We start from the raw sequence: 21,648 nt of genomic DNA, 5'->3' as shown, positions 1-21,648 counted from the left end.
ATAGAAAACACAGAGTTAGGGAGTAAATTAATTTGTGTATTTTAAGGAGTATAAGCATCTAATAAATGCTGCTATTCTGCAGGCCTCTGCATGACAGCGTGCATCACAGAAAAAAATACATAACTGCAGACTAGGTGGGTAACACTCAAAACAAGGCTAGGACACCAGTGAATTGTGCAGATAAAAATAGTGGATTATCAGGATTCAAAAAGTAGGAAAACAGTACGCCTTCCAGTCCCAGCTGTGCCTAGTATATAAGACACGTTCTTAAATCCTTTGATGTCCAAATATCATAAAAGCGTATATTTTTCCTTCATTTACATTTGCTGAACTCAAGTCCTACTGTATCTTTCTGCAGCTATTTTTTTTCAGTCTGTAAGCAATGAGACCTTTGCTAGATGGCAGAAGTCAGATGTTGAGAAAATACATAATGGAACATTATATGGGAGTGGAAAAGAGCTGTATGGAATTCCTAGACATCCGTTTCCTAGACATTATGCTTGCTTTTCAAAAAAGAAAATGACTTCAGCATGTTAAGTGGATTCAGTGTACTCAAACCTTCAACTAAAGTGATTGCATATTAGTTTTTACGTAGGCTCAGACGTGGTAAAGACATTTTAGATATAAGAAAGACCCTGAAGATGTAAAAAAAAAAAAAACCACAAAAAAAACCAAAAAAACAACCCACAATTTCTTTTTGCTAGAGACAGACATTAAGAGAAAGCCCTCTGCCCTATTTTTGTACATATCAAGTGCATTTGGAAGCAGATACCTCCACTTCTGTTAGGATCATGATACAATTTCCATCCTTCCAAAGTTGCCGCTCTCCAGGCCTGACCACATCGTTTGCATAAGCGTTGTGCCTGAAAAATAATGCATTTTCTCAGCAACGGATTTCAAGGTAGGAAACCCAACAGTCTCTCCATTAAAAATGTAAACGTTATTAAAATAATTAGCTTGCATAGAGATTGTAATAAAAAATAACTACACAAAGAACCTTAAACTCAAAAGAACTAAGAGCTCAAAGTCAATAAAAACTCATCAGCTTGTTTTTCACTAAATGTTTCAGTTTTTCTGTCAGTACTTAGAGCAATATGAGAAATATGCTACAGTCCCACCCTATTAGCTTAGACAGCTGTTACACATCCTTCTGATAAGCTCACATTAAGGTATCATCTTGTTGCTTAGATGGTCTAATCCATCTCTTCACCTACTTCTCTCATCGACTGAGCTTTCCAAACCCCTCAAGCACTTCTAAAACCAGCAATCCTAATTTTCCCGTGATATTCAATAGTCTACTCACTAGCACAAAAAGGTTTAATTCAAAGCTATTTTGAATAGCATGGAATGTAAAACAGAAACTCTGTGAGGGGAAAAAAAAAGCAACAAAGCTTGTTTAGAATTCTTCTAATCCTACACCTCTGAAAAAAAATCAGCTAAAGATTATCTGATTAGTCTGACTGGTATCATTCCAACACTAACAAAACACTGTGAAGAGCAAGAGAAACTGCAATATGTGGCCTTAGTTTGTTTAGCCAACCTCCATTCACTTCATGCTGAAAGGGCCGCAGACATTCAACCATTTTGGGAATGGTAACAAACCAAAGAATAGACAAAAAAGCCAACATGTTGGTCTAGCTTAGGAGCTGTACATTACATGTGGTAATGTAAATGAACCAAGATTCACTGTTAATTCAGAGTAAACTCTGAATAAACTTATTATTTCAGTAGTGAATAAGCTGCTCCATGCTCATCAGACAGTAGCAACATCTAGCAGCTACTGATGAACAATCGAAATTGCAGATTTATATTCATACCCTGCACCAACGTGGTCTCGTGTCCATACTATGGGAAAATGAATGGATATGTACTATAGGGGAACAAAACACTTGCAAGTAACCATTTTAAGTCTAAGGTCTCGGACACCAGAATCTCAAGTTCCTTTTTCTTCCCCTTAACCAAGTATCATTACATGTATGTAGAGCCCAGTATAAGGGACTGTTTCCAACTGAGGCCTTTGACAACACAACTATTTACATGATAAAATCACAAAAGCTGCTTCGCAACAACTGGGAATCTTTATTGAGAACAGCTTTAGGACCAGAACTGCCTGGATGTTACTCAGATAAGGAAAGCTGCAAAGTATATGCATCATATGTTCAGTAAGACAGGGCAACAAGCAGAACTGTAGTAAAAGAGTTTATGGAGGAGAATAATGTACTTTTTAGAATATTCAGATAAAGTCTCTCATAGCTTTTGCTGCCAAAGACCCTGCCAAACAATAAAGGTAACAAAACAAAAAGTAGAATGCTAGCCATGACTCTCCCTCAACTCCATTCAGACCATATAATCAAGGGGACATCAGAGGAGCAGAGCAAGTAAAAGTTGCCTAATTTAATACTTTTTCTAAGGAAAGCATACATCAAATCTTTCTCTCTCTCTAGTTAAAATTACAAGCATGTTCCATTCCAACATATTTAAAAGGAAGCCTGTATGATAATCCACTGATTATTACACATGCAATTAGGAAGTTCTTTGAAAAATCCAATGTTTTTCTGACAGTATTTAGTATCAAGCCACTACAGTAAAAAAAAAATTACACTGTCAAACAACCGAAATATAAAGGTGCAACTTTTTTCCATAGCATCTATTATACACCTGAAATTACTTAACTAAATGCAAGACTTTTTAACTACAATTTTAGCAATCTATCACTGTCTTATTGATATTTAATTGAAACTTAAATCCCTACAAGCCAGAATTACATAGACATTTTAGTACGCAGCCTGTCATTAGCTTTAATAGTAAGATTTGACATAAGTTAAACTAGTTAACCAAGAAGATTCTTCCACTTTTTATGGCTTACCTCATCTGTCATTCCTGCTCTGATGAGAGTAAAGAGATACTTCAATAACCTTGCATCATCTTCTCGATCCAAATCATCAAGTGGCAGTTTCTGTCTTATAGGAGCATCTGGATCCTGCAAGGAAAAAGGGAACCATCCATTCACACAATGCATGTCTGCCTCTTCCAATGATTTCCTGTCCTGTTTTATAATTTTGAGTCATATTTTCATGTTGGCACAATATGCTATACAGCCAACATATCCAGCGTGATACTTTCCTGTCTTTCCCCTCTTACTTCTTTTATTCTTTTTCTGTTACTGTTCCTAACAGAGGGAGCCACTGCAGTCTCTTTATTTACTCCACCACCTTGTCTTTGCCTCGGATTTCTCATCTTCCAGCTCTTTTCGTCCTTAAACATCCTTTCCCCTTCTGCCTCTCCACCTACCAGACAGTCTGTCCTTCTCCACCTTCTCAGAAGCCTTTTCTATAGCTGTATTTGCTTCTATTTAATCCAAACAGATTTTCTCAAGCCACTTTTCAATCAATGCATTGATCACTCCCCAATTGCATTCATCTTCCACGACTGCCTTGCTGTCAGAGACACTTCATTCTCTCCTTCGACTGGAGAGTCTTTTCTTCCCTTGACGTCCCTCCTGTCAGCTTTTACTACAGTAGCTCTCAAGAAATCCCATTATTTATGGGATTTAGTTTCATTGCACTAGTTACTGTATAACGACAGCATGCCCTTACTTGTAAGAGCTTCCAATCAGTTCTGTAAACTTTCCTACGTATGAACATGAGTTTGTTTCAGAAAAAGCTTACTAACAAAGCTATTTATTTCACTATATTGACCACAGGTTCTTGTGCTAGAAAAAGAAAAAGCAATGGCTGAAAGAAAACAGATGTCTACACGTCTCAAAAGAACTCCAGAGGTATCCTGACTCATTGGGTCTTGTCCACTGCTAATTACTCTACAGTGTGTTCAAACTTCCAATTAAAATAAGTTTATTGCATCATCATAAAAAGCTTTTCCAGAATCTCACTCATCTGACAGATTTAACAATTTGTTTTCTTAATTATTCTACAACGTCCAACTTCAACACTAACATCTTCTCCTCAGCTAGTTCCTTCCTGCTTCACAATTTCTGTACTAATTTTCACCTTTTCCAACTTAGCGTTCTGCAATTTCTTAGATAGCACAACAGTTTTTAGATAGCACAACTTTCTAAAAATTGGTGGAATGCTGTGAAAATAGCATATATGCTCTCTCTAATCTAATTTATACCCATTTTGAAACCAAGTCTTATATTTAAATAAAACTTACCAACTCTGTTACGAGAGCTCGAGAACTTCCGACGTATGTACATAACTGTCGCTGCTTCAGGGCATGTAGTGTATTCTCCCTGAAAGCAATGAAATGCTCTTCAGAAAAAGAGAACAACTGTATTTTAATAAGACACAAATATTAAAAATACACTTAATACTTGTGGATAAGTGGAATAGGATTACAGAAAAGACATGCCTGGTTTGGGTTGTGGATCAATGGACTGTGTTAGTCAAAATGTTAAAATTTTAATAATAAGTATTAAATAAGTAATAATAATAAATTAAATTAAAATTAATGTAAAATTAAATAATAATAATAAGTATTAAAATAAGTACAATAATAGAATCAATTCACAGAGTTTTGATTTCTTTCAAAAACATCCATTATTCCAATCATTCATATTATCTAAACTATGAATTAATTTCTCCATGAGCAAAATTTCTCATTAGCATTCACTGTAGTTAGTCTAGGACAGAAATTCAAATTATGTTGAACACGATTCCAAAAGCCTGTATTCACCCATCCACTGAAACCAAGTTTACTCTAGGCAACTAGAATCAAAAGCAGGCTTTGGTCTTTTCTGCCATAAAATCCACCATTGATAAAAAAAAGATGACAAAAATGACTTCTGGTGAAGGATCAATGACACAAAGGGATGACAAGAACAGGCAAAAAGTAAAGCCAGACAAAGAACTGACCACCTGAGAAACAAATAAGAAAGGTTTTGTGTAGTGTAAATAACAGGTTGATCAGCAGGTGACCATCTCTTATTGTTCCTTATTACGAAAAAATGAAACCTTCATCTGTGTAAAGAGTAAATTAAATTGCTTTGATGGCTTTCCTTTCATATTCTCATCCCAAAAGCAGTACTTGACTTTCGAGAAGACATCCTTTAAGTTGGGGAGGAAGCTCAATTTTACATCTAAGAATTGAAGGAAAAGAAGTGAACGAACTGGCCAACTTTTTTAAAAAAAAAACAGTTCTTCAGAGTGATTTTGGACCAATTCTGTGTCTAGGTATGCGAATCTTACACTTGAAGGAAGCCTGTACACAAAACAGAAAGTCTGAACTCACCAATATACAGATTTTGCATAAAACTCAATATTATCAGAGAAGTCCCCGATTTCATCCTTGGCAATGCTCTCTAGCCAATCTACCACCATCTGGAATGATAGGAATTTGCATTTTTAAGACAAACATTTAACAAGTAATATTTTAACTGGCTTCCTCCCATCTCTAAGTCTATTAGTTATCTACAGATTAATCAAAAGGTGTGTACATCCTGAGACTATACCATTGTAAGTATCCAGTTGGAAGGTTGTTTTGGCACTTAATCTATTTCTCACTAGATGCTGCAGTTACTACAGTGCTACTAGTTTATTAATCATTATCAACAGTAACAGAGGCTCCAAATAAGAATAGATCTCAGCCTTCCATCCTCTCCAGCCTAGCCTGAAAAACGTTTCTGATCTTTAGAAACTAAAGAACAATATTTCTACACATACAAATAATAACATGCCTAAATGAATAAAAAGAAATAAGTGTTAGAAACAGCTTAATTAAGTGCACATAACTCATTTTCTGAAGCTTATGCAATACTAGTGTTACAAACATTTAAATGTCTATTGGTCTATTTCCATTCTCACTGTAAAAATTTTGTCATACCTGGCTTTGTCGAACAAATGAATCTTTCTGAAAGAAGTTTTCTATATGCGTCTTCTCACTAGCATTTAAAGACTATTTAAGAAAAAGTTGATTAGTACTTCCTGGAAAAGGAAACTTGACACAAAAACATGAATACCAAACTGAACACGTATTAACTTACAGATTTTCAACAAGTTCAGCATGCTACCTCTCCCCTGTCCCTTTGCAAACAGACAACAGTACACATTTGTTTTATTTGGATCATCATCTACATCCCGTTATACTAAAATCTGTAAAACTGAGACTCAATATAGCTCAAATGCATGGCCACAGAAAGATTCTACATAGTAAATCCACCAGTTCCACTGACTGCATTCATATTATCACAAATTTTGCTTATAACTGTATATGTCAAAAAAGTGGACGTTTTCCCAGATCATATAAACTGTAAACATGAACAAGTAGAAAAAAAGAAAACAAAACCAAACCCAACCAAAACACACAAAAATACACCCCAACCTCCTGATACTTCTTTCTACTCTCCTGCATTAATTTAGCTTTCTTGCAACAAAAGGAGAACAGAATATACATTTTCCTAAAAAAACACAGATAGGAAGAGACTTTATTTTGGCACAGCAGTGTTTAATTTAAAAGTACTGACAACTTTGCAGTGGGAATCATAGATGAAGCTATTTCATGACTGAGAAAAAAGAGCAACAATCATAAATTTTACAAAGATGGAGTCACTTTGCTTATTGTTTTGTCTTCCTAAGCATATTCTGGCAGCAAAGGCTAGAAACGCTGTATTGACATAGACAAGACGACTACAGCTGAAATAAGAATGATACAAAAATTTGGGTTTCTTTTGAGATAAATTAGAATCAGGACTACAAAGTACTACACAGCTTGAGACCACATGCACTTCTAGGCAAAGCAAAATTATCTCTGCCCCAAGGGAAACATTATCACTGCTGATGCAACTTTTAAAAATAAATATATAGTTGCTTCCAGTGGATTTTCCAAGTATGTGGGGAATACTTAATGAAACAAAACCAAGTATAGTTAATACAAATTCTTACACTAGCATTTTCTATTTAGAACTGAGTATTTAAATTCACAATTTCCAAAATGTGGAATAATTTAATATTAACTTGCTAGAATTCAAATTGGTTTCATCTTTGTTTATATTCTTTTATCTCTGAATTTTGAGTTGGCTGCAACATTGGGATCGTAAAAAATAAAACGTAAGCATTTAGCTTTAACACATACCCCTTAAAAATAGTAATAATAATTTTCCCCCTCAAGCTTACCATGATTTCAAATGTAGTTTCATCTTCCAGTGCCGACTGTATTCTGTCTCTAGAAATAAAAGTGCAAAACCTTAACGATTAAAATAAAGATGAGAAAATTCAGCAGAATGTGTAATATAACTGAAAGTGTTTAAAAATACCTTTACAAAAAAGTGTTCTTTTATAGAAATACTCTAAGTTTAAAAAGTAATAATAGGACAGTTTACAACTTTCCATTTCCATAAACAGATAGGAAATAGGCATAATTATCAGCAGCTAGTTCCAGAAACAGATAATAAGTAGCTACTAGATAATAAGTAGCTACAGATAATAAGTAGCTACTTATTCCATATAAATAATCTTATTCATAATATATCTAAGAAAGTCAGCTCAGCGCAAAGAAGTAACGTGCTTTTCAAGTAAATTACCTATAAAGTGCAGACAACAGTCTCCATGTTACCATCTCCTGCTTGAGAAGCCACAAGACACTGGCGGTTTTTGAGAACTTTTGCTGTCCAGGAGTCGCTCTGTAAACTATTTTGCCTAGTATATTCACCTGAGGTAAATAAATATATACGTAGTTAATAATGCCCACCACTGTATTTTTTTCTAAGCCATTATGATAATCTTTTCATTATTCCGAAGACTCCCTCAAAAACCAAATTTAATTACCATCTCTTCTAAATAGGTAGATGGTTCTCCATACTGTAAGTTCCCATAAGAATGTTTAAAAAATGTTACATGGCCTTGAGACCATAAAACAAGAATGTAGCTCTCTTTTGCAAGGCGCTATACAAACTCTGCCCTCTTCTCGCTTTTGTGATCAACACTGTTATTGCTGGAAGGCTCATAACTTCTTCCTTTCAATTTGCCAGTCCCTGCTGATTATAAATTGTCTATCACCGAACGATTCAAAAATTGTGTCTAAAAGCAGATCTCTTATATTTTATGTTGAGAACTCTACTGCCAGTTTATTAGGAATGCACTAGAAAGCTCTTAATACCATCATAGTAAAATGATCTTATTTATTTATACCTGAGACAAATAAGTATTTGTTAATCCAGCTCACTATCAGTAACAAAAAAATCTATTTATCTGATCATGTTTATTATTGTCACTTGACACTTGCAGGGGAATGGCAGCTGGATGACGTTTTTAGCATTTAGCAAGCTACACAATGGGCATTCCTGTGGCAAAGTAAAGAGGTATGCTAACCAATGCTAGTGTTCGGTGACTCAAGACTGCAACCAGCTGGAAGATTTAAAAGTATCTACGTTAAGCACTGCGACTTCTCAGCTTAAAGAAAAAGAACAACAGAACTTAACGAAGGGACTGCAAATTAAAATAAATAGAAAAAAAAACCAGCAAACTATTTACCTGACTGTTACATATACTTTCATACTCATCCACCAGATCAAAAATGGTAGTTGATCTATACTTCAGGAAGGAATGTAGAAAATCTGAGTACATGCTCATAGTAGCTAGAATATGTATAAGACGGAAAAATCATATTAGACACAATGTGGTTAAAAAATCCAACACTACCAAAAATATCCTGATGACAAGGCATCTCGTCATTAATAAAGCTAAGCAAAGGCAGCAATGATGCGAACTATTTATATCCCATAAAGTCAGAAGAATTTACCAGTTAAGACAGTAAGATATGCAGAAGCTACGAGGTAAGTCAAATAACTATGAAACTTTTGCTGTAAATCTGTCACCTGAGAGAGTTTTAAAGACAAACTTGTTTGTCTGTCTCCATAAAACTAATCCAGTTTGTGTTTTGCATCACCACAGTGTCCCATTTGTGTCATCAGTTTCCACAGAAAACATAAATTGGCAAAACTGCAATAACTGAAAAAGTTAACTTTCTGAACTTTTAAAACTAGACTGTTCTTGGCATAGAAATATCTAAACAAAATGATACAGAAAGCCAAGAACATATGTGTGTGGTCAGTTACGATGAAAACTTCAGATTGTCTCACCAGCTTCCCCAGGATCATCCTCACGCAACAGCACAGCACTCATAGTGACATCTTCTGTCATGTCCAGATTTGTAAACAGTCCTGTCTGCTGAGGTGAGAGCACTGTTGTCCAGTTACTTTCATCCAACTAAAAGCATAACAGAAAATAAACAGCAATCTCAGCCTACTGCAAGCCTAGCTTCAAAGCTTTTTTTTCATTCTATCTGAATGGTATAGAGCAATTCTAAAAATTAACAATGAAATAACTGCCTTTAGATAAAGCATAACTATGACTAACAAATTGCTCTGAAAAGACAAATTTTAATCTGGAAAAAGGAAATTCTTCATGTTTCTTTTCTTTTTTCCCCATCAGGAAATAGAAAAAGTATAATGTAATCAGGCCTTGCATTTTACATCACTTTGTATCACTTTTCCCCTTAAAACAAATGCATCAGTCCATCCTTTTGTATTCTGTTAAATGTTTACCAAGTATTTTGTTGACTAGGTTGCAAAGCAGCTGTGAAAAGTTAAACAAAACAGTTAAAATTTGATCAGAACCATTTACTTCCATCTTCCAACCTTCTCAGAGAATTGCTCAAAACCCCCGATTGAATGAAACAATACATCTTTAAGGAGAAAATACAAGAGTATTGAAGTGGGAAATAGAGACATAGCTATACTTCCTTGGGAGCATTTCAGGGGAGGTATTTGATAACATCTGAGATAAGGCAGCAAAACGGCCAAACCAGAAGACAGACCGTACATACACTGCACCGACAGGACAGCTTCCCGTAGCTGTTTCCATGACAGCAATTGCTTTCTCAGCAGCAATTAATGCCATATGAAGATCCCGTGATATGACAATGGTTGATTCTTTTCCCTAACTGTTAAAATGGTCACACCCAAACCAGACGACACTGTCATAAGTCTCTTAAGTGTATCCAAAAACTGTGGACATAACTGTTGTTTTTCCTTTTATGCCCCAGTTTCTACCCACTGTATTTCTCTTGCCTGATTTCTCGCTGCCGTTATTGCCCTCTAGCCAGCCAGAACAGAATGCTACTGTACTCAGCAACATTCAGACAACTGAGTAAAAATAACAAGAAGCTCACTTCCACTACAATTTTATCAGGTCTCTGTGGCAAATACAAAAAGGTCTGATGAATGTTCTAATCTACCAGCACGTAAATTTCCAAGAGACATAGTTTTAAGTCCTTTTTCCATCACCCTCCTGTGAAAGCTTTGATTTACTCCCAAATTTACCCTTGCTAATCTAAACCGGATTCAAGCCAGAGCACTAAATGCTAAGTATTTTGTGAGTGAAGTTCAGTTTAGCTATTTACAGAATATCAAGAGGCTCTGAAGCAGGAGAACAGCGCTACTGCTAAGAGCTTTATCAATGTTGATCAAGAGCCCGTAGGCCCGAGAACCTTACTATTTAAAGAAACAGGCAGGCCATTACAAACTATAGAAACAACCACAAGGAAGAATGAATTCAAATGCACATACAGAAACATTTTTTTTTTTGGAGTCAATTTAAAAATAAACGGAGAAAAATTATTTTAGATGTCCCTACTTATGACTTTTCTAATCATTGTTTTTCCAAAGATGCTACAGTAGAAGATAATTAACGTCATCTGAAAAGTAATCAGAAGAAGTTGCTCTTTGAAGTCCAAACGTTAAGATCCAAACAACGCCTAATACTGGAGAGTGCTAAAATAAGAGAAACTCTGAAGGTTTAATTTGCTGACAGAACAATCATCTTTGAAGAATCTGTAAACAAGCTGAGTCAAGTTTTCTGTAGTCACAAGCAGATGTTACACAGACTACCTTAACATATATGGAGCAGTTAAGAGGTCCATAAAACCCTCTTCATTCCTTACGGCATCATCTCAAACACCACATTACTAAGTGATACTAGTAGCAAGCCGCAACAGAAGCAGTAGTAAGAGCAAGCTTGTCCCACCTGCAGTTTATCCTTGGTGCAAGCTTCACAGGAGCTAAACAGAAAAACGTGCTCTAACCATCTTACCATTGACATATTGCCAAGCAGTCCAGAAGTCTGAAGAATCAGAGGAGATCTCCCTCCTGTTCCCAGGATGGCTGACATATCCGTCTGCTTCATGGAGCTTCGAGACAGTGAAGTAACTGAAAGACAGAGAGCCTTTTCTGAAAACAAAAGCTGTTTAAGACCACTGTGCTCTATCAAGGAAAGTAATCTTGCAATGCAGACTGAAGTATTTATGAAACCCTGCTCGGTCACAGAAGAAACAAACAAACCAACCTCATGGAGAAGTGACTTGCTCCTGCCCACTGCTATTTTCATTCCATCAGAAGGCTTGTACGAAACCCACAAATACCAATTAGAAAAGTCTTAGGCCTGAGTACCCTTGGAAGTAAGGATGTTAATTATCAATAATGGAACTTCATAGTCCAACTCTCTAGTTATGCCAGGCTTATACAAGCAGCATTAGCCAAGTCTGAAGCATTCTCAAGCACTAATCTCCAGTTTGGAAGCAGAAGATCCAATGCCTGTAGGATTGTGTTTTTCTTTTTTTCTTTTCTTTTTTTCCTTTTCTTTTTTTTTTTTTTTTAAAGTGTCTCAGATGACCAGAACTTTCATAGAATGTCCCCAGTGCTGAAGATGGCCAAGAACGTACCTGGTCACTTCTTCTGACACCCTCAAATTATAAGGGGACAAAGCCATTGGAAACAGGTAGACAGAGACTAGAAGGCTTCACACCAATAGGTATGTTTGGTTCTCCACGCATCAGTTTTGTACAGACCTAGTCAGCTGAAGAACCAAAGGTTTCTGTCTTTGTATTAGCACATACCTTGAATCACCACAAATAAATCTGCCCTAAACTCTCGAGATGTGAAAGTCAGGCATACTGAAGATCAAAGAGAGAAATCAATTCTCAATTTTTAGAACTAGAATTACAGCTACTAACATTACCAGTCTGACTCTGAAGTTGTAGGTCAAAGCACTCACGCTGTCAGCGGGTCATCGTTCTCCCCTCCTTCATGGTACCAGAAAATATCTGCTAAAGTCTCCCCTGCCCATATGACACAATACATTCAAGGCTCAGGAATTTACAGGGTGGCAGAAAAGAACTACACTGAATAATTCTCAAATACAGTTTCCAATACCCCCAAATGCACAACTGTGAGCAGCTGACATCAAAGGAAACAAAAAAAGCTTGTTCCCAGGAGAGGAGGTAATGCATGCAGTTCACAAGAACACTTCAAATGTTCCATTGTAGGAATGAGACCATACAACAGAAACAGGAGTAAAAATGCCAATGTTTGCTTTGTTGCAGAGTCTTCAGACTGCTTCAAAAAGCAGCAGCTCTAGCCTTCTCCTCTGCAGGCTGAACAACCCCAACCCCCTCAGCCTGTCTTCACAGGAGAGGTGCTCCAGCCCTTCGATCATTTTTGTGGCCTCCTCTGGACTCTTCCTAACAGGTCCATGTCCCTTCTGTGCTGGGGGCCCCAGAGCTGAACGCAGGGCTCCAGGTGGGGTCTCAGGAGAGCAGAGCAGAGGGGGACAATCCCCTCCCTCACCCTGCTGCCCACGCTGCTTTTGATGCAGCCCAGGACACAGTTGGCTTTCTGGGTTGCAAGCACACATTGCTGGCTCATGTCGAGCTTCTCATCAAACAACACCCCCAAGGCCCTTCTCTGTTGCCCAGCCTGTATTCATGCTTTGGGACTGCATGTCTTTGGATTAAATAGCGTGGAAACAACAAACCTTTCAGTAAGGACTGCCTGTCCGCGCAAAGCTGTTTGAAGAAAGTTTATCACAAATCATAACCACCTATGGGGATAACTGTCAGCTGCGTTTAGGGAAGTTTGCAGAGACCAGAACATTTTCTTTCTGAAGTCTATTAAAGAAATAGGAGGTAGGTTACACAGTATGCGCTGTTTAGTAACACCACCATGAGATGTTACCAGTCATCTCCATGACGACTGATTGTACGAACAACCACAACTGCTCACCCTAAACCTTTCTGCTCAGGGTATTTTGCATCTGCAATCTCTGCTTTTACTTGCCATCAAGTGCTTGTATTACGGGGGGCAGCTGCTGCACATGCAAACCATACGCTGCCTTTTACTGAAATTTTTTATTGCAGAACTCTCTGAAAATGGACAAAACAGAAATTTCACAGTGACAGAATCCAGGCAAGTTGTTAGACCAACATGTCAGGCAAAATCAAGATCTTCACTGAAATCAAACAATACTCAAGATGGTATACAGAAGTTCTAATTTGTTTTGAAGAAAAAAGTTGAAAAAGAGCCACCTGAGTGAAACGTTCACAGCATGACACACAACGCTTACCTCTAAAAGAAGAATATATGACTTGTCTCCAAGCAGTCCTGGAAGAAGGATGTGGAGAAGGAAAGCAAGCCTCCCCTCAGAGATTGCTGGGAAACACTGGCTACATGACAATGAAAACCAGGAACCCCTTATATGAGCACTTGAAATATGACAAAATAAAGCCTACAGGAAGAGACTGACAATAAAAAGTGAGGTAAGCCCTGGTGATGACATGGGAATGGGAGGAACTGGCATGTTTCTTCATTTCAGTGATAACTAGCGAGGGAGGCTCTAAGAGGATTATAGATCTTTTCACAGCATGTTTAGTGTCAAGGCAATGCTAAGAACAACCTGCAGTTTCATTGTGAGAGCTGTCAATGCTGACACACAAGTAGCTTGAGAAGAAGGCTGATGCTCAGAGCACGTACCTTTGGTGCTGGCTAAGATTTTATATCTTAGCTACTAGGTATTACATTACATAAGAACAAACAGGGGCCACACGGAACTTGACAGGGAACCTGAGAAATTGCAGAGAATCAGTCTCTCTCTGGAACCTGCTATCTTGCACCAGTGCCAGTTTGGGAACAACTTCCAACACACTCCCAATATGCGCAAACTGATGCAGAACACGGGGCTGAGACTGGGAGATTTCAGAGCAACCTGACCCCAGCCACCACGAGCAGTCACAGCCTGTGAAGTGTGCTGTCTCATCTCTTCTTCAGTGGAGAAGGAGATCACTCACAGATGCAACCAATAAATACACCTGTTAGGAAGGTCAGCAACAGAACTAGCCTGCCACTTAGGGATGACAAAATGCCTGGAGAGACACTACAAGACAAAATACCTTGAAGAACTGAAGCTGCTGCTGCTGCAAAAAAAGAAGTTTGTGAGGAGGAGGGAAACAGAACAAACTAGATTGCTGACTAGCAAGGCAAGAATCATTCAGTTTCAATGTGATACTTGAGAGAAGATGAAACAGTACTGGACACGCTCTTGTGACAAAGAAAATGAAGCTCAAATGCACTCTAAAATCTGACAGGCAAAACCACTGGCAGTCACCAACAGCATACATATAACATATGAAGGTATATGTTGACTGATACTACGTGTTTTTTCCCGTTTATAAATGTTTCTAACTTCAGAATCACCAAGTAACTCTCCACAGTCTGGGCAACCAGTTATAGCTTCCAGTCACCCTTACAGTAAAGAAATTTTTTCCTATGTACAGACAGAATTTCCTGTATTTCATTTTGTGCCTACTGCCTCTTGCCTTTTTACTGGGCACCACCAAGAAGAGTACAGCTGTCTTTCTACTCCTCTTTTCTTACTCCCATCAGGAGGTTATATGGCATTGCTGAGATCCCCTGCGCCTTCTTGTCTCCAGGCTAAACCATCTCAGCTCTTTTCAGCCTCCCCTCATCTATCAGATGCTTCAATCTCCTAATCAACTTCGTGGCCCTTCACTGGACCCCCTATAGTACGTCCCTGGCTTTATCACTAGGAATTCTTATTAGTTATCAAGTCCAAGGATATTATTCCTTTTAACTATATATTAAAGAAAAAAAGTCTTACGTGGCTGGCGAAGCAACAAACCGGGAGTTCTGGAAATCAGATGGCTTCTGGGCGTCATGTTTCCAATGCTGTCATCCAGGGATGTAAAAACTGATTAACAAATAAGTTAAGAAACACTCTTCTACACAAACTTTCAGGTCTATGTAACAACAACAACAGTTCTATTGTGAACGCCTGGAAAGGAAGAACGTTTTGGTGGGACTGAAATCTAATAAAAATTAGAAATCCTGTCTTTCAGACTACATCAGAAAGCCCTACTTCTAATCCTGAATTAGGTCATAAAATGTTTCACCAAAAGCTTAAAAGCTGGAGAGCTAGAAGGGACACTCTAAATTAAAATTCAGAAACATAAGCCTAACAGGTCTGGGATGTCTTGGTCCTTGTAACTGCTTGGATTAAAGAGAGTACTTCTGCCCCGTGAGGAGCTGCTATATCCTGCATAAACCACAACAAGAAAATCCAAGCCTGAATGCTTTAAGGAAGTTTTCTATCTTTCCATTCCATGATGCTGATGGCTTTAAGAAAAAGGCCTCTGTTGCTCTACTTCGCCTCCTCCTGTCAGCAACCAACTTCAATGCTCTAGGTACGGTTTATTAAGAAGCAGCGGTGTGAAAGTTTCAGCGGCCTCTCTCATGTCAGTCTCCAGGAACATTAATTCTCAACAACAACATAAACAAGTCCAATATCTCACTAGTTTTATAAAGCTTACAAAAAAAAAACTACAAACAACCAACAACTAACAGCATAAGGATGGGCACGCGTACTGTATTCCTTTGCTGACACAATGACAAAAACCCACCTTTATATTAGCTGCCGAATTAAGTATTTCTTCTTATTGTAAATAAGTGAGGGGGAAAAAAAAGTTCTGTGAAAATTCAGATCTATGTATGTGCACATCTCTTGCTACTGCTGTGGATGGTAAGCTACAATACACCGAATAAACACAATAGCATTGTAACAAAAAATACATGCAAAAGAACATAAACTCACAAAATTAAGACATAACAGATTGAAGAAAACTCAGGTATGGAGTCAGCTACGGCTCACATAGGTTATTGTCAGCCTGGAGAACTGAGTTTGTAAGCCCATGAAAAACGGTAAAAACACCATGCTACAGAAAGGAGGGGGGTAATAAAACATCTCGGCAGTCATACTGGCCCAGAATCAAAATAATCAGTCTAAATATAGTCAAGAAATGACTATACGAGTATTTTGACAGCCTCGTACTTCCCTGAAGTCTAGCAAGTAATCCATTCTGAGACATCACTACAGATGCTTTGACAAAGTTTGAGATTCATGGAAACAACAAGGAGGATAAAGGAAGGGAGAGAGAATTTCCACTCAGAAGAAACACCACTCAGTGAAAAGGCAAGCAATTGCATCTTTTGGCTCATTCCGATGTTTTCCTGTAAGGGTCAAGTAACGTGTTGTGCTGAAAACACAATGTTTTTCTAAAGGAAACTCACCCAGATTTCCTAGTCACAATTTCTGTCAGCCGTTAATATCCCTCCCTTCTAGCTTTCAGATATTGCAATCATAGTTCTGTTTTTGAACTTTTCTCCTCCTTAAGGCATAAAAATACCACATAGAAAAGAGACTAGGCTATGGAAGAAGACAAAACGCAACTGCTCAATAGCAAAATTCACTGCAGGATAGCTCACAAATCAGGTAATTTCAAAGTATTTTTAAATATTACTCACTTTGAATAGGTATAAAACAAGGAGTAATTCTTGTAATAATCTTAAATGGCAGAAAGCTTGCTCTGTATTTGAAAACCCTTCCCACCATGCTCGAAATGAAGGAAGCGGCAGGAATGCCGGTACTTCACGAACACAGCAAGCAACAGTTAAACGGACGAGAAAGCCTTTACATAAAAAGGATACCAGAAGCTCTTTTCTGAGAGCTCTGCTTTCGGCCAGGCCTGGCCATCTCCGTGTCGCGGGGCGACAGCATATCTCCAAACCCACTTCTAGAAAACAGCGACACAGAGGCAGAGTAAGCAAATGAAGGCAAGCAAAGCATGCGACGAGATTACGACGTTACTCCTTCCTCTGGTGGGGGCCCCAGAGCCGGCTCCAGGAGGGGTCTCACGGGAGCAGGGCTGATGGGGATCCCCCCACACCCCCCAGCAGCGGCCCCGTCCCCGTCCCGCACCTCTCCATGGCCCTGCTCCTTCCCTTCCCTTCCCGCCCGGGCGTTGGGCGCGGAAGCCGAGGCCGCCCTTCCGCCGGGGGCGGGGCCGCCCCGCGCCTGCGTGCTGCGGGCACGGCGGGGTGGGGGCGTCCCGTCGGCCGTCCGCCGGTGGCGGGGCCGCGTGTCAGGGGTTAAAAATAAAGCGCACACACACGTTTCTGATTCTGAGAGCTGGGGGGGGTCGGCCTGCAGAGGAGGAGGCTGTGGGGAGACCTCGCTGAGCTTTTCAGGACAAGGGGGAGTGGTTTGGGGCTGAAAGAGGGGAGGTTTAGAGGTTAGGAGGAAATTCTTCCCTCAGAGGGTGGTGAGGCCCTGGCACAGGCTGCCCAGAGCAGCTGTGGATGCCCCATCCCTGGAGGTGCTCAAGGCCAGGCTGGATGGGGCTTTGGGCAGCCTGGTCTGGTGGGAGGTGTCCAAAGCCCATGGCAGGGGGTTGGAACCGGGTGGGCTTTAAGGTCCCCTCCAACCTGAGCCATTCTGTGATTCCTGGGTCCTATGAACGTGATTAATCTGTCACTCGAAATGTTTTCTTCCTCAGCTAGAGCCAGCCAGCGTCTGCTCCTTGCCAAACCGGGACAAGACTCTGATCAGCAGCTTGCAGATGAGTGTCTGCCTTGCTGCCTTCCCTCAGAGCACCTCAGGCTTCTGCCATCCACGTTAAGAGAGAAGCAGCAGCCGTGCAGGGTCACTCAGTTCTCAGCACTCAGGGCAAGCTAACAAAGGCATGAAGCTGCCTCTTCCCTTCCTCCTCAAGAAAAGGTTTTGCACATTCGTTAACTACAGGAAAATAATCGGGACAGATGCTACCAATAGTCCATTTACTTACACTTTGGTACAAGGAAAACTGTCTACGTAGCATTTTTAGTATAGACATGAAAGCAATGCATCTAAAAAACAGCTGCAAGAAGCAGAATTGCAAGACATCATCAGAAATGCCATAGCTTGCTTAAGATGCTAATGAAAAGTGGTGGCACCAACTCACAGTGCCTCACTGGAGCTGTTGGAGAGCCTAACCTAGGACAGCCTCACATGTAAAGGGAAACTGAGAATGCTGATGGAGCTCAGGTGTGCAGGCACACAAGCAATCAAGACCCTCAGAGAAGTGATGCTTCACCCAGGAATTGAAGTTCTGATGAAAAAATGTAAGCCTGAAGTTGCCTTTCTATCATGAAAGTGTGTCAGGCAACAACCTTAATTACTGCAGGAAAGCAGATACTAATACCAAGGAACTATTATAACCTGATGAAATACTACATACTTAATGCATTTTACTTCTTAACACATCCTCACAACACATATTGTTATTGTCTGTACTGTAGTGAGAAGTTCAGTGTAATGCACAGAGTAGTATCTGGTTCAGTTCTTTGCTGCCAGCTCAAACTCTTGGGCTACTCCTATCTTAGGGCAGAAAACTGGAGGCAAGCGAGAGGTGTAGTAAGAGAGAAAATGCTTCCTTTATATACTCCTCAAGTTTATTCAAAGCAGCAACATGAAAACAAGGCAAAAGAAACAAGGCTGAAGGGAAAGTAAGAGGGCAGCATGCAGCACACATTTTTTCAAAAATAAATGAGTAAAAACAAAACACCACCACTTTAAATGAAAATGGAAGATTCAGGAACCTTGAGATAAGTTTTCTGAGTATATACAGCCTCTTCAAATGCAGGCTGGGGAAGCACCTTACAGTAATCAAGCTGGATCCAAGTAAGGGGTGTGCACAGGGGAGAATGGGACAAACATCTTGAGGTGTGTTTTCAGGCAGTATTTTTTTGACTACTGTCCCATTTCATTTATCTGACAAAGAGAAAAAGAAAAAAGGAGAAAAAAGCTAAGGAAGTCTAACGCAAGCACCTTACAGTTTCAAGTAGCAGAAGGGAATGCAAATCTTTAGCATGATATAAAGGACTTTGAATTTAAATTATAATTACAATTTATAAATACATCTCAAGTTTCACATTTGTACCAACACTGATCCTAATTGCAAACATGTTGTCATAATCTTGTGTTTACCAGAGGATGGTAGTGCTCCACACTTAACAGGCAGAATGAGCAATGAGACCTCATCAGCTAGCACTAACACAGACACTGCAGGTTTGTCACTAATGCCTAATGTTCCTCAATTCCCTTCTAACTTTCTATAAAGTTCACGGGGGTTTACAGGATGTACTAGATTAAAGTTCAGGATTACTTGTGTAATTTACATTTAGTATAACTAACTCAAAACTCTGATTATGCTTTATAAAATGTTTGAACATAGTTGATAAAAATTACCCTAATGCATTGCTAAGCTGCAAACATGACATCTGCATAAACAAAACTGTAGTCTTAATTTAGAACCATCAATACAATAGTATGAGAAAGTTCTTGTATGAAGTATGACAGCAGCATAACTGCATTAGCTAAGATTCCAGTGCAAAGAAAACCATGGAACCTACACCATACCTTTCCTCTTTTTATGAGAGGGAAGGTAGTCATAGAATTGTTGAGTGGTTTGGGTTGGAAGGGCCCTTAAAGCCCACCCAGCTCCAACCCCCTGCCATGGGCAGGGACACCTCCCACCAGACCAGGTTGCCCAAAGCCCCATCCAGCCTGGCCTTGAGCACCTCCAGGGATGGGGCATCCACAGCTGCTCTGGGCAGCCTGTGCCAGGGCCTCACCACCTTCTGAGTAAAGATTTTCTTCCTTATATCTAATCTAAATCTCCCTTCTTCTACTTTAAAGACAAAAGAGTGTCATGATTTGGTTGATTTTTCTTCTTAGTCAGAATGCATTCTTGGAAGTGTATAATTTTTAATCTTTTTAAAATTTGAGTGTAAGCAGTCTTTTTTCTTTAAATTAATCTCAAGAATGACGAAGTATTCATGCGTTTGCTTAGTATTAAAATACATATGATGAGACAAGTTTTTTTTGGGGTGTGGGGTCTCACCTCAAACTGATGTTGATTCCTGGGCCTACTCTTATAAGGAAGGTGAACTAAACTTTTTTATTAAAAAGGAAATGTTAACAATTTCATAACTGTCATTTTGTGTGTGAAAATCATGACAATAGTGCCGAAGGCCTGTGCTGTATTGGCCCTGTTACAAGCAGCAAGCACAGTTTATGAAAGCTGGGATTTCACATTTAGATTTGTGTCCTGCGTGACAGTGAAGTTACTGAATCCTCCCTGGTAAATTTAGAAGGTAAAGATGCCACATAGGTGGCACGAAAAGGTAACGTATACTGACCAAAGAAATAACTATAACTTCTACTATAATTTCAATCTAATTCCAAGATTGCTGAAGCATTTCCCCCCGCCACCCTCCAAGATACAGTAGCCAAAAAAATTGTATGAATTAATTCAAAATTACACTTTTTCAAATGGAAGTGTTCATACCAAACACAGTCTCGAAGAAAACAAATCCTGGTGGCCACAAATTTTCTTAAAACAATGAAACTTGGGTTTGTTACACAGAACTAAGTATTTCTTGAGGCTGAAGTGAGTGCACTGAAACGATGAAGACATTCTTTTCTCTCCCTAAAGAATATCTCATTGAAAACAGGAAGCCACCCTCTGCCTGATGATTCAAAATTCTGAAAATAAATGGTTCTGGAGGGTATTGAAAGAGACAAAAACTCTGCACTTATCTGATGTTTGAAGCTCAAATACTATAACGCTGAGAACAGAAGACAACAGCTTTGCTTATACTTCAAAACAGAATGTAAGGTTTGCTACAAGCATCATTCCAGACTTTTGCTTTATAGAACAGAGAAATTAAATTAGATTTTAAGAATCTTCAAGTTGTTCATAAACCTTTCAAAGTGGAAGGTGCCTGAGACTCAGAAATGAGAACGTAAGAGCTCTGCTTTTCTAATGCTACCTTTGAGAACTACATATAACTGCATTTTGTTACATGTTTGAGCAACTTCTTTGCTTTCATTATCCTCCCCATAGGCAGACAAGAAACAATGGCTATAAATTGAAGTATAGGTTAATGCTGCTGAGATAGCAGTTTAACTTTGGATTAAAAGCTCTCTTTCTACACTGATGTTTCGCTATATCTTCAAATTACATTTCAAAAAGAGCTTCAGAGAGCTCTATACAGACTACTGTCTTCGACAATTCAAGTCTAAAACTAGATTTCTATTGTTATTAAGTCTACGCTGAAGCCTATCTAGAACTAGTTCATTATTGTGGGAGAGTTTCCCCCCCTCAAGCTATCCCCCAAATTGGCAAAGACTAGAAAATTTTGGAAGAAAAGCTCGATTCATCAATACTTTTTTTTTTTTTTCCTTAAAGAGAAGAAAATCCTCGTCTTCTGTGTTTAACCATGAGGAAACAGCAATTCTAATTACAACAGTACAGGAGAAAAACACACAGCTTTAATCAAAACTCCATCAATATTCTCCTCCCACCTTCCCGTTCTAGCATTGCAGTATCGGTACATGCTATGAAATGAACTTAACATCTAACTCTACAACACTTTTCCAGAAGTTAAGTTTCCTTACGCAGAAAACAGCA

The 21,648-nt window shown here is 39.0% G+C and overlaps 1 protein-coding gene and 1 long non-coding RNA gene across 2 annotated transcripts in view; one reads left to right on the top strand and one right to left on the bottom strand.

Annotated features, from left to right (window-relative positions):
• The window catches only part of NUP107 (nucleoporin 107), a 29,599-nt gene extending 12,346 nt beyond the window's left edge, over positions 1–17,253 (bottom strand). The window contains exons 1-13 of the mRNA XM_083824518.1: positions 17,115–17,253; positions 16,844–16,929; positions 14,961–15,050; positions 11,103–11,218; positions 9,092–9,218; positions 8,484–8,587; positions 7,535–7,662; positions 7,128–7,176; positions 5,839–5,910; positions 5,248–5,336; positions 4,171–4,249; positions 2,867–2,980; positions 773–863 (exon numbers count right to left, since the gene is read on the bottom strand). Coding sequence (XP_083680644.1) covers positions 773–863; positions 2,867–2,980; positions 4,171–4,249; positions 5,248–5,336; positions 5,839–5,910; positions 7,128–7,176; positions 7,535–7,662; positions 8,484–8,587; positions 9,092–9,218; positions 11,103–11,218; positions 14,961–15,050; positions 16,844–16,929; positions 17,115–17,122 — 1,153 coding nt within the window. The 5' untranslated portion in view covers positions 17,123–17,253. The remainder of the gene's footprint in view (positions 1–772; positions 864–2,866; positions 2,981–4,170; positions 4,250–5,247; positions 5,337–5,838; positions 5,911–7,127; positions 7,177–7,534; positions 7,663–8,483; positions 8,588–9,091; positions 9,219–11,102; positions 11,219–14,960; positions 15,051–16,843; positions 16,930–17,114) is intronic.
• Positions 17,254–17,325: 72 nt separating this feature from the next.
• Positions 17,326–21,425, top strand: LOC310894477. Its single transcript, XR_014579943.1, has 2 exons — positions 17,326–17,427; positions 17,692–21,425. It is a non-coding gene; the product is annotated as an uncharacterized lncRNA (long non-coding RNA).
• Positions 21,426–21,648: the final 223 nt, after the last annotated feature.

The sequence above is a fragment of the Anser anser genome (assembly GCF_964211835.1).
Source record: "Anser anser genome assembly, chromosome: 1".
NCBI classification, from domain to species: domain Eukaryota; kingdom Metazoa; phylum Chordata; class Aves; order Anseriformes; family Anatidae; genus Anser; species Anser anser.
Note: the sequence above shows the minus strand (reverse complement) of the source record. Positions and strands in the feature narration are given on the sequence as shown.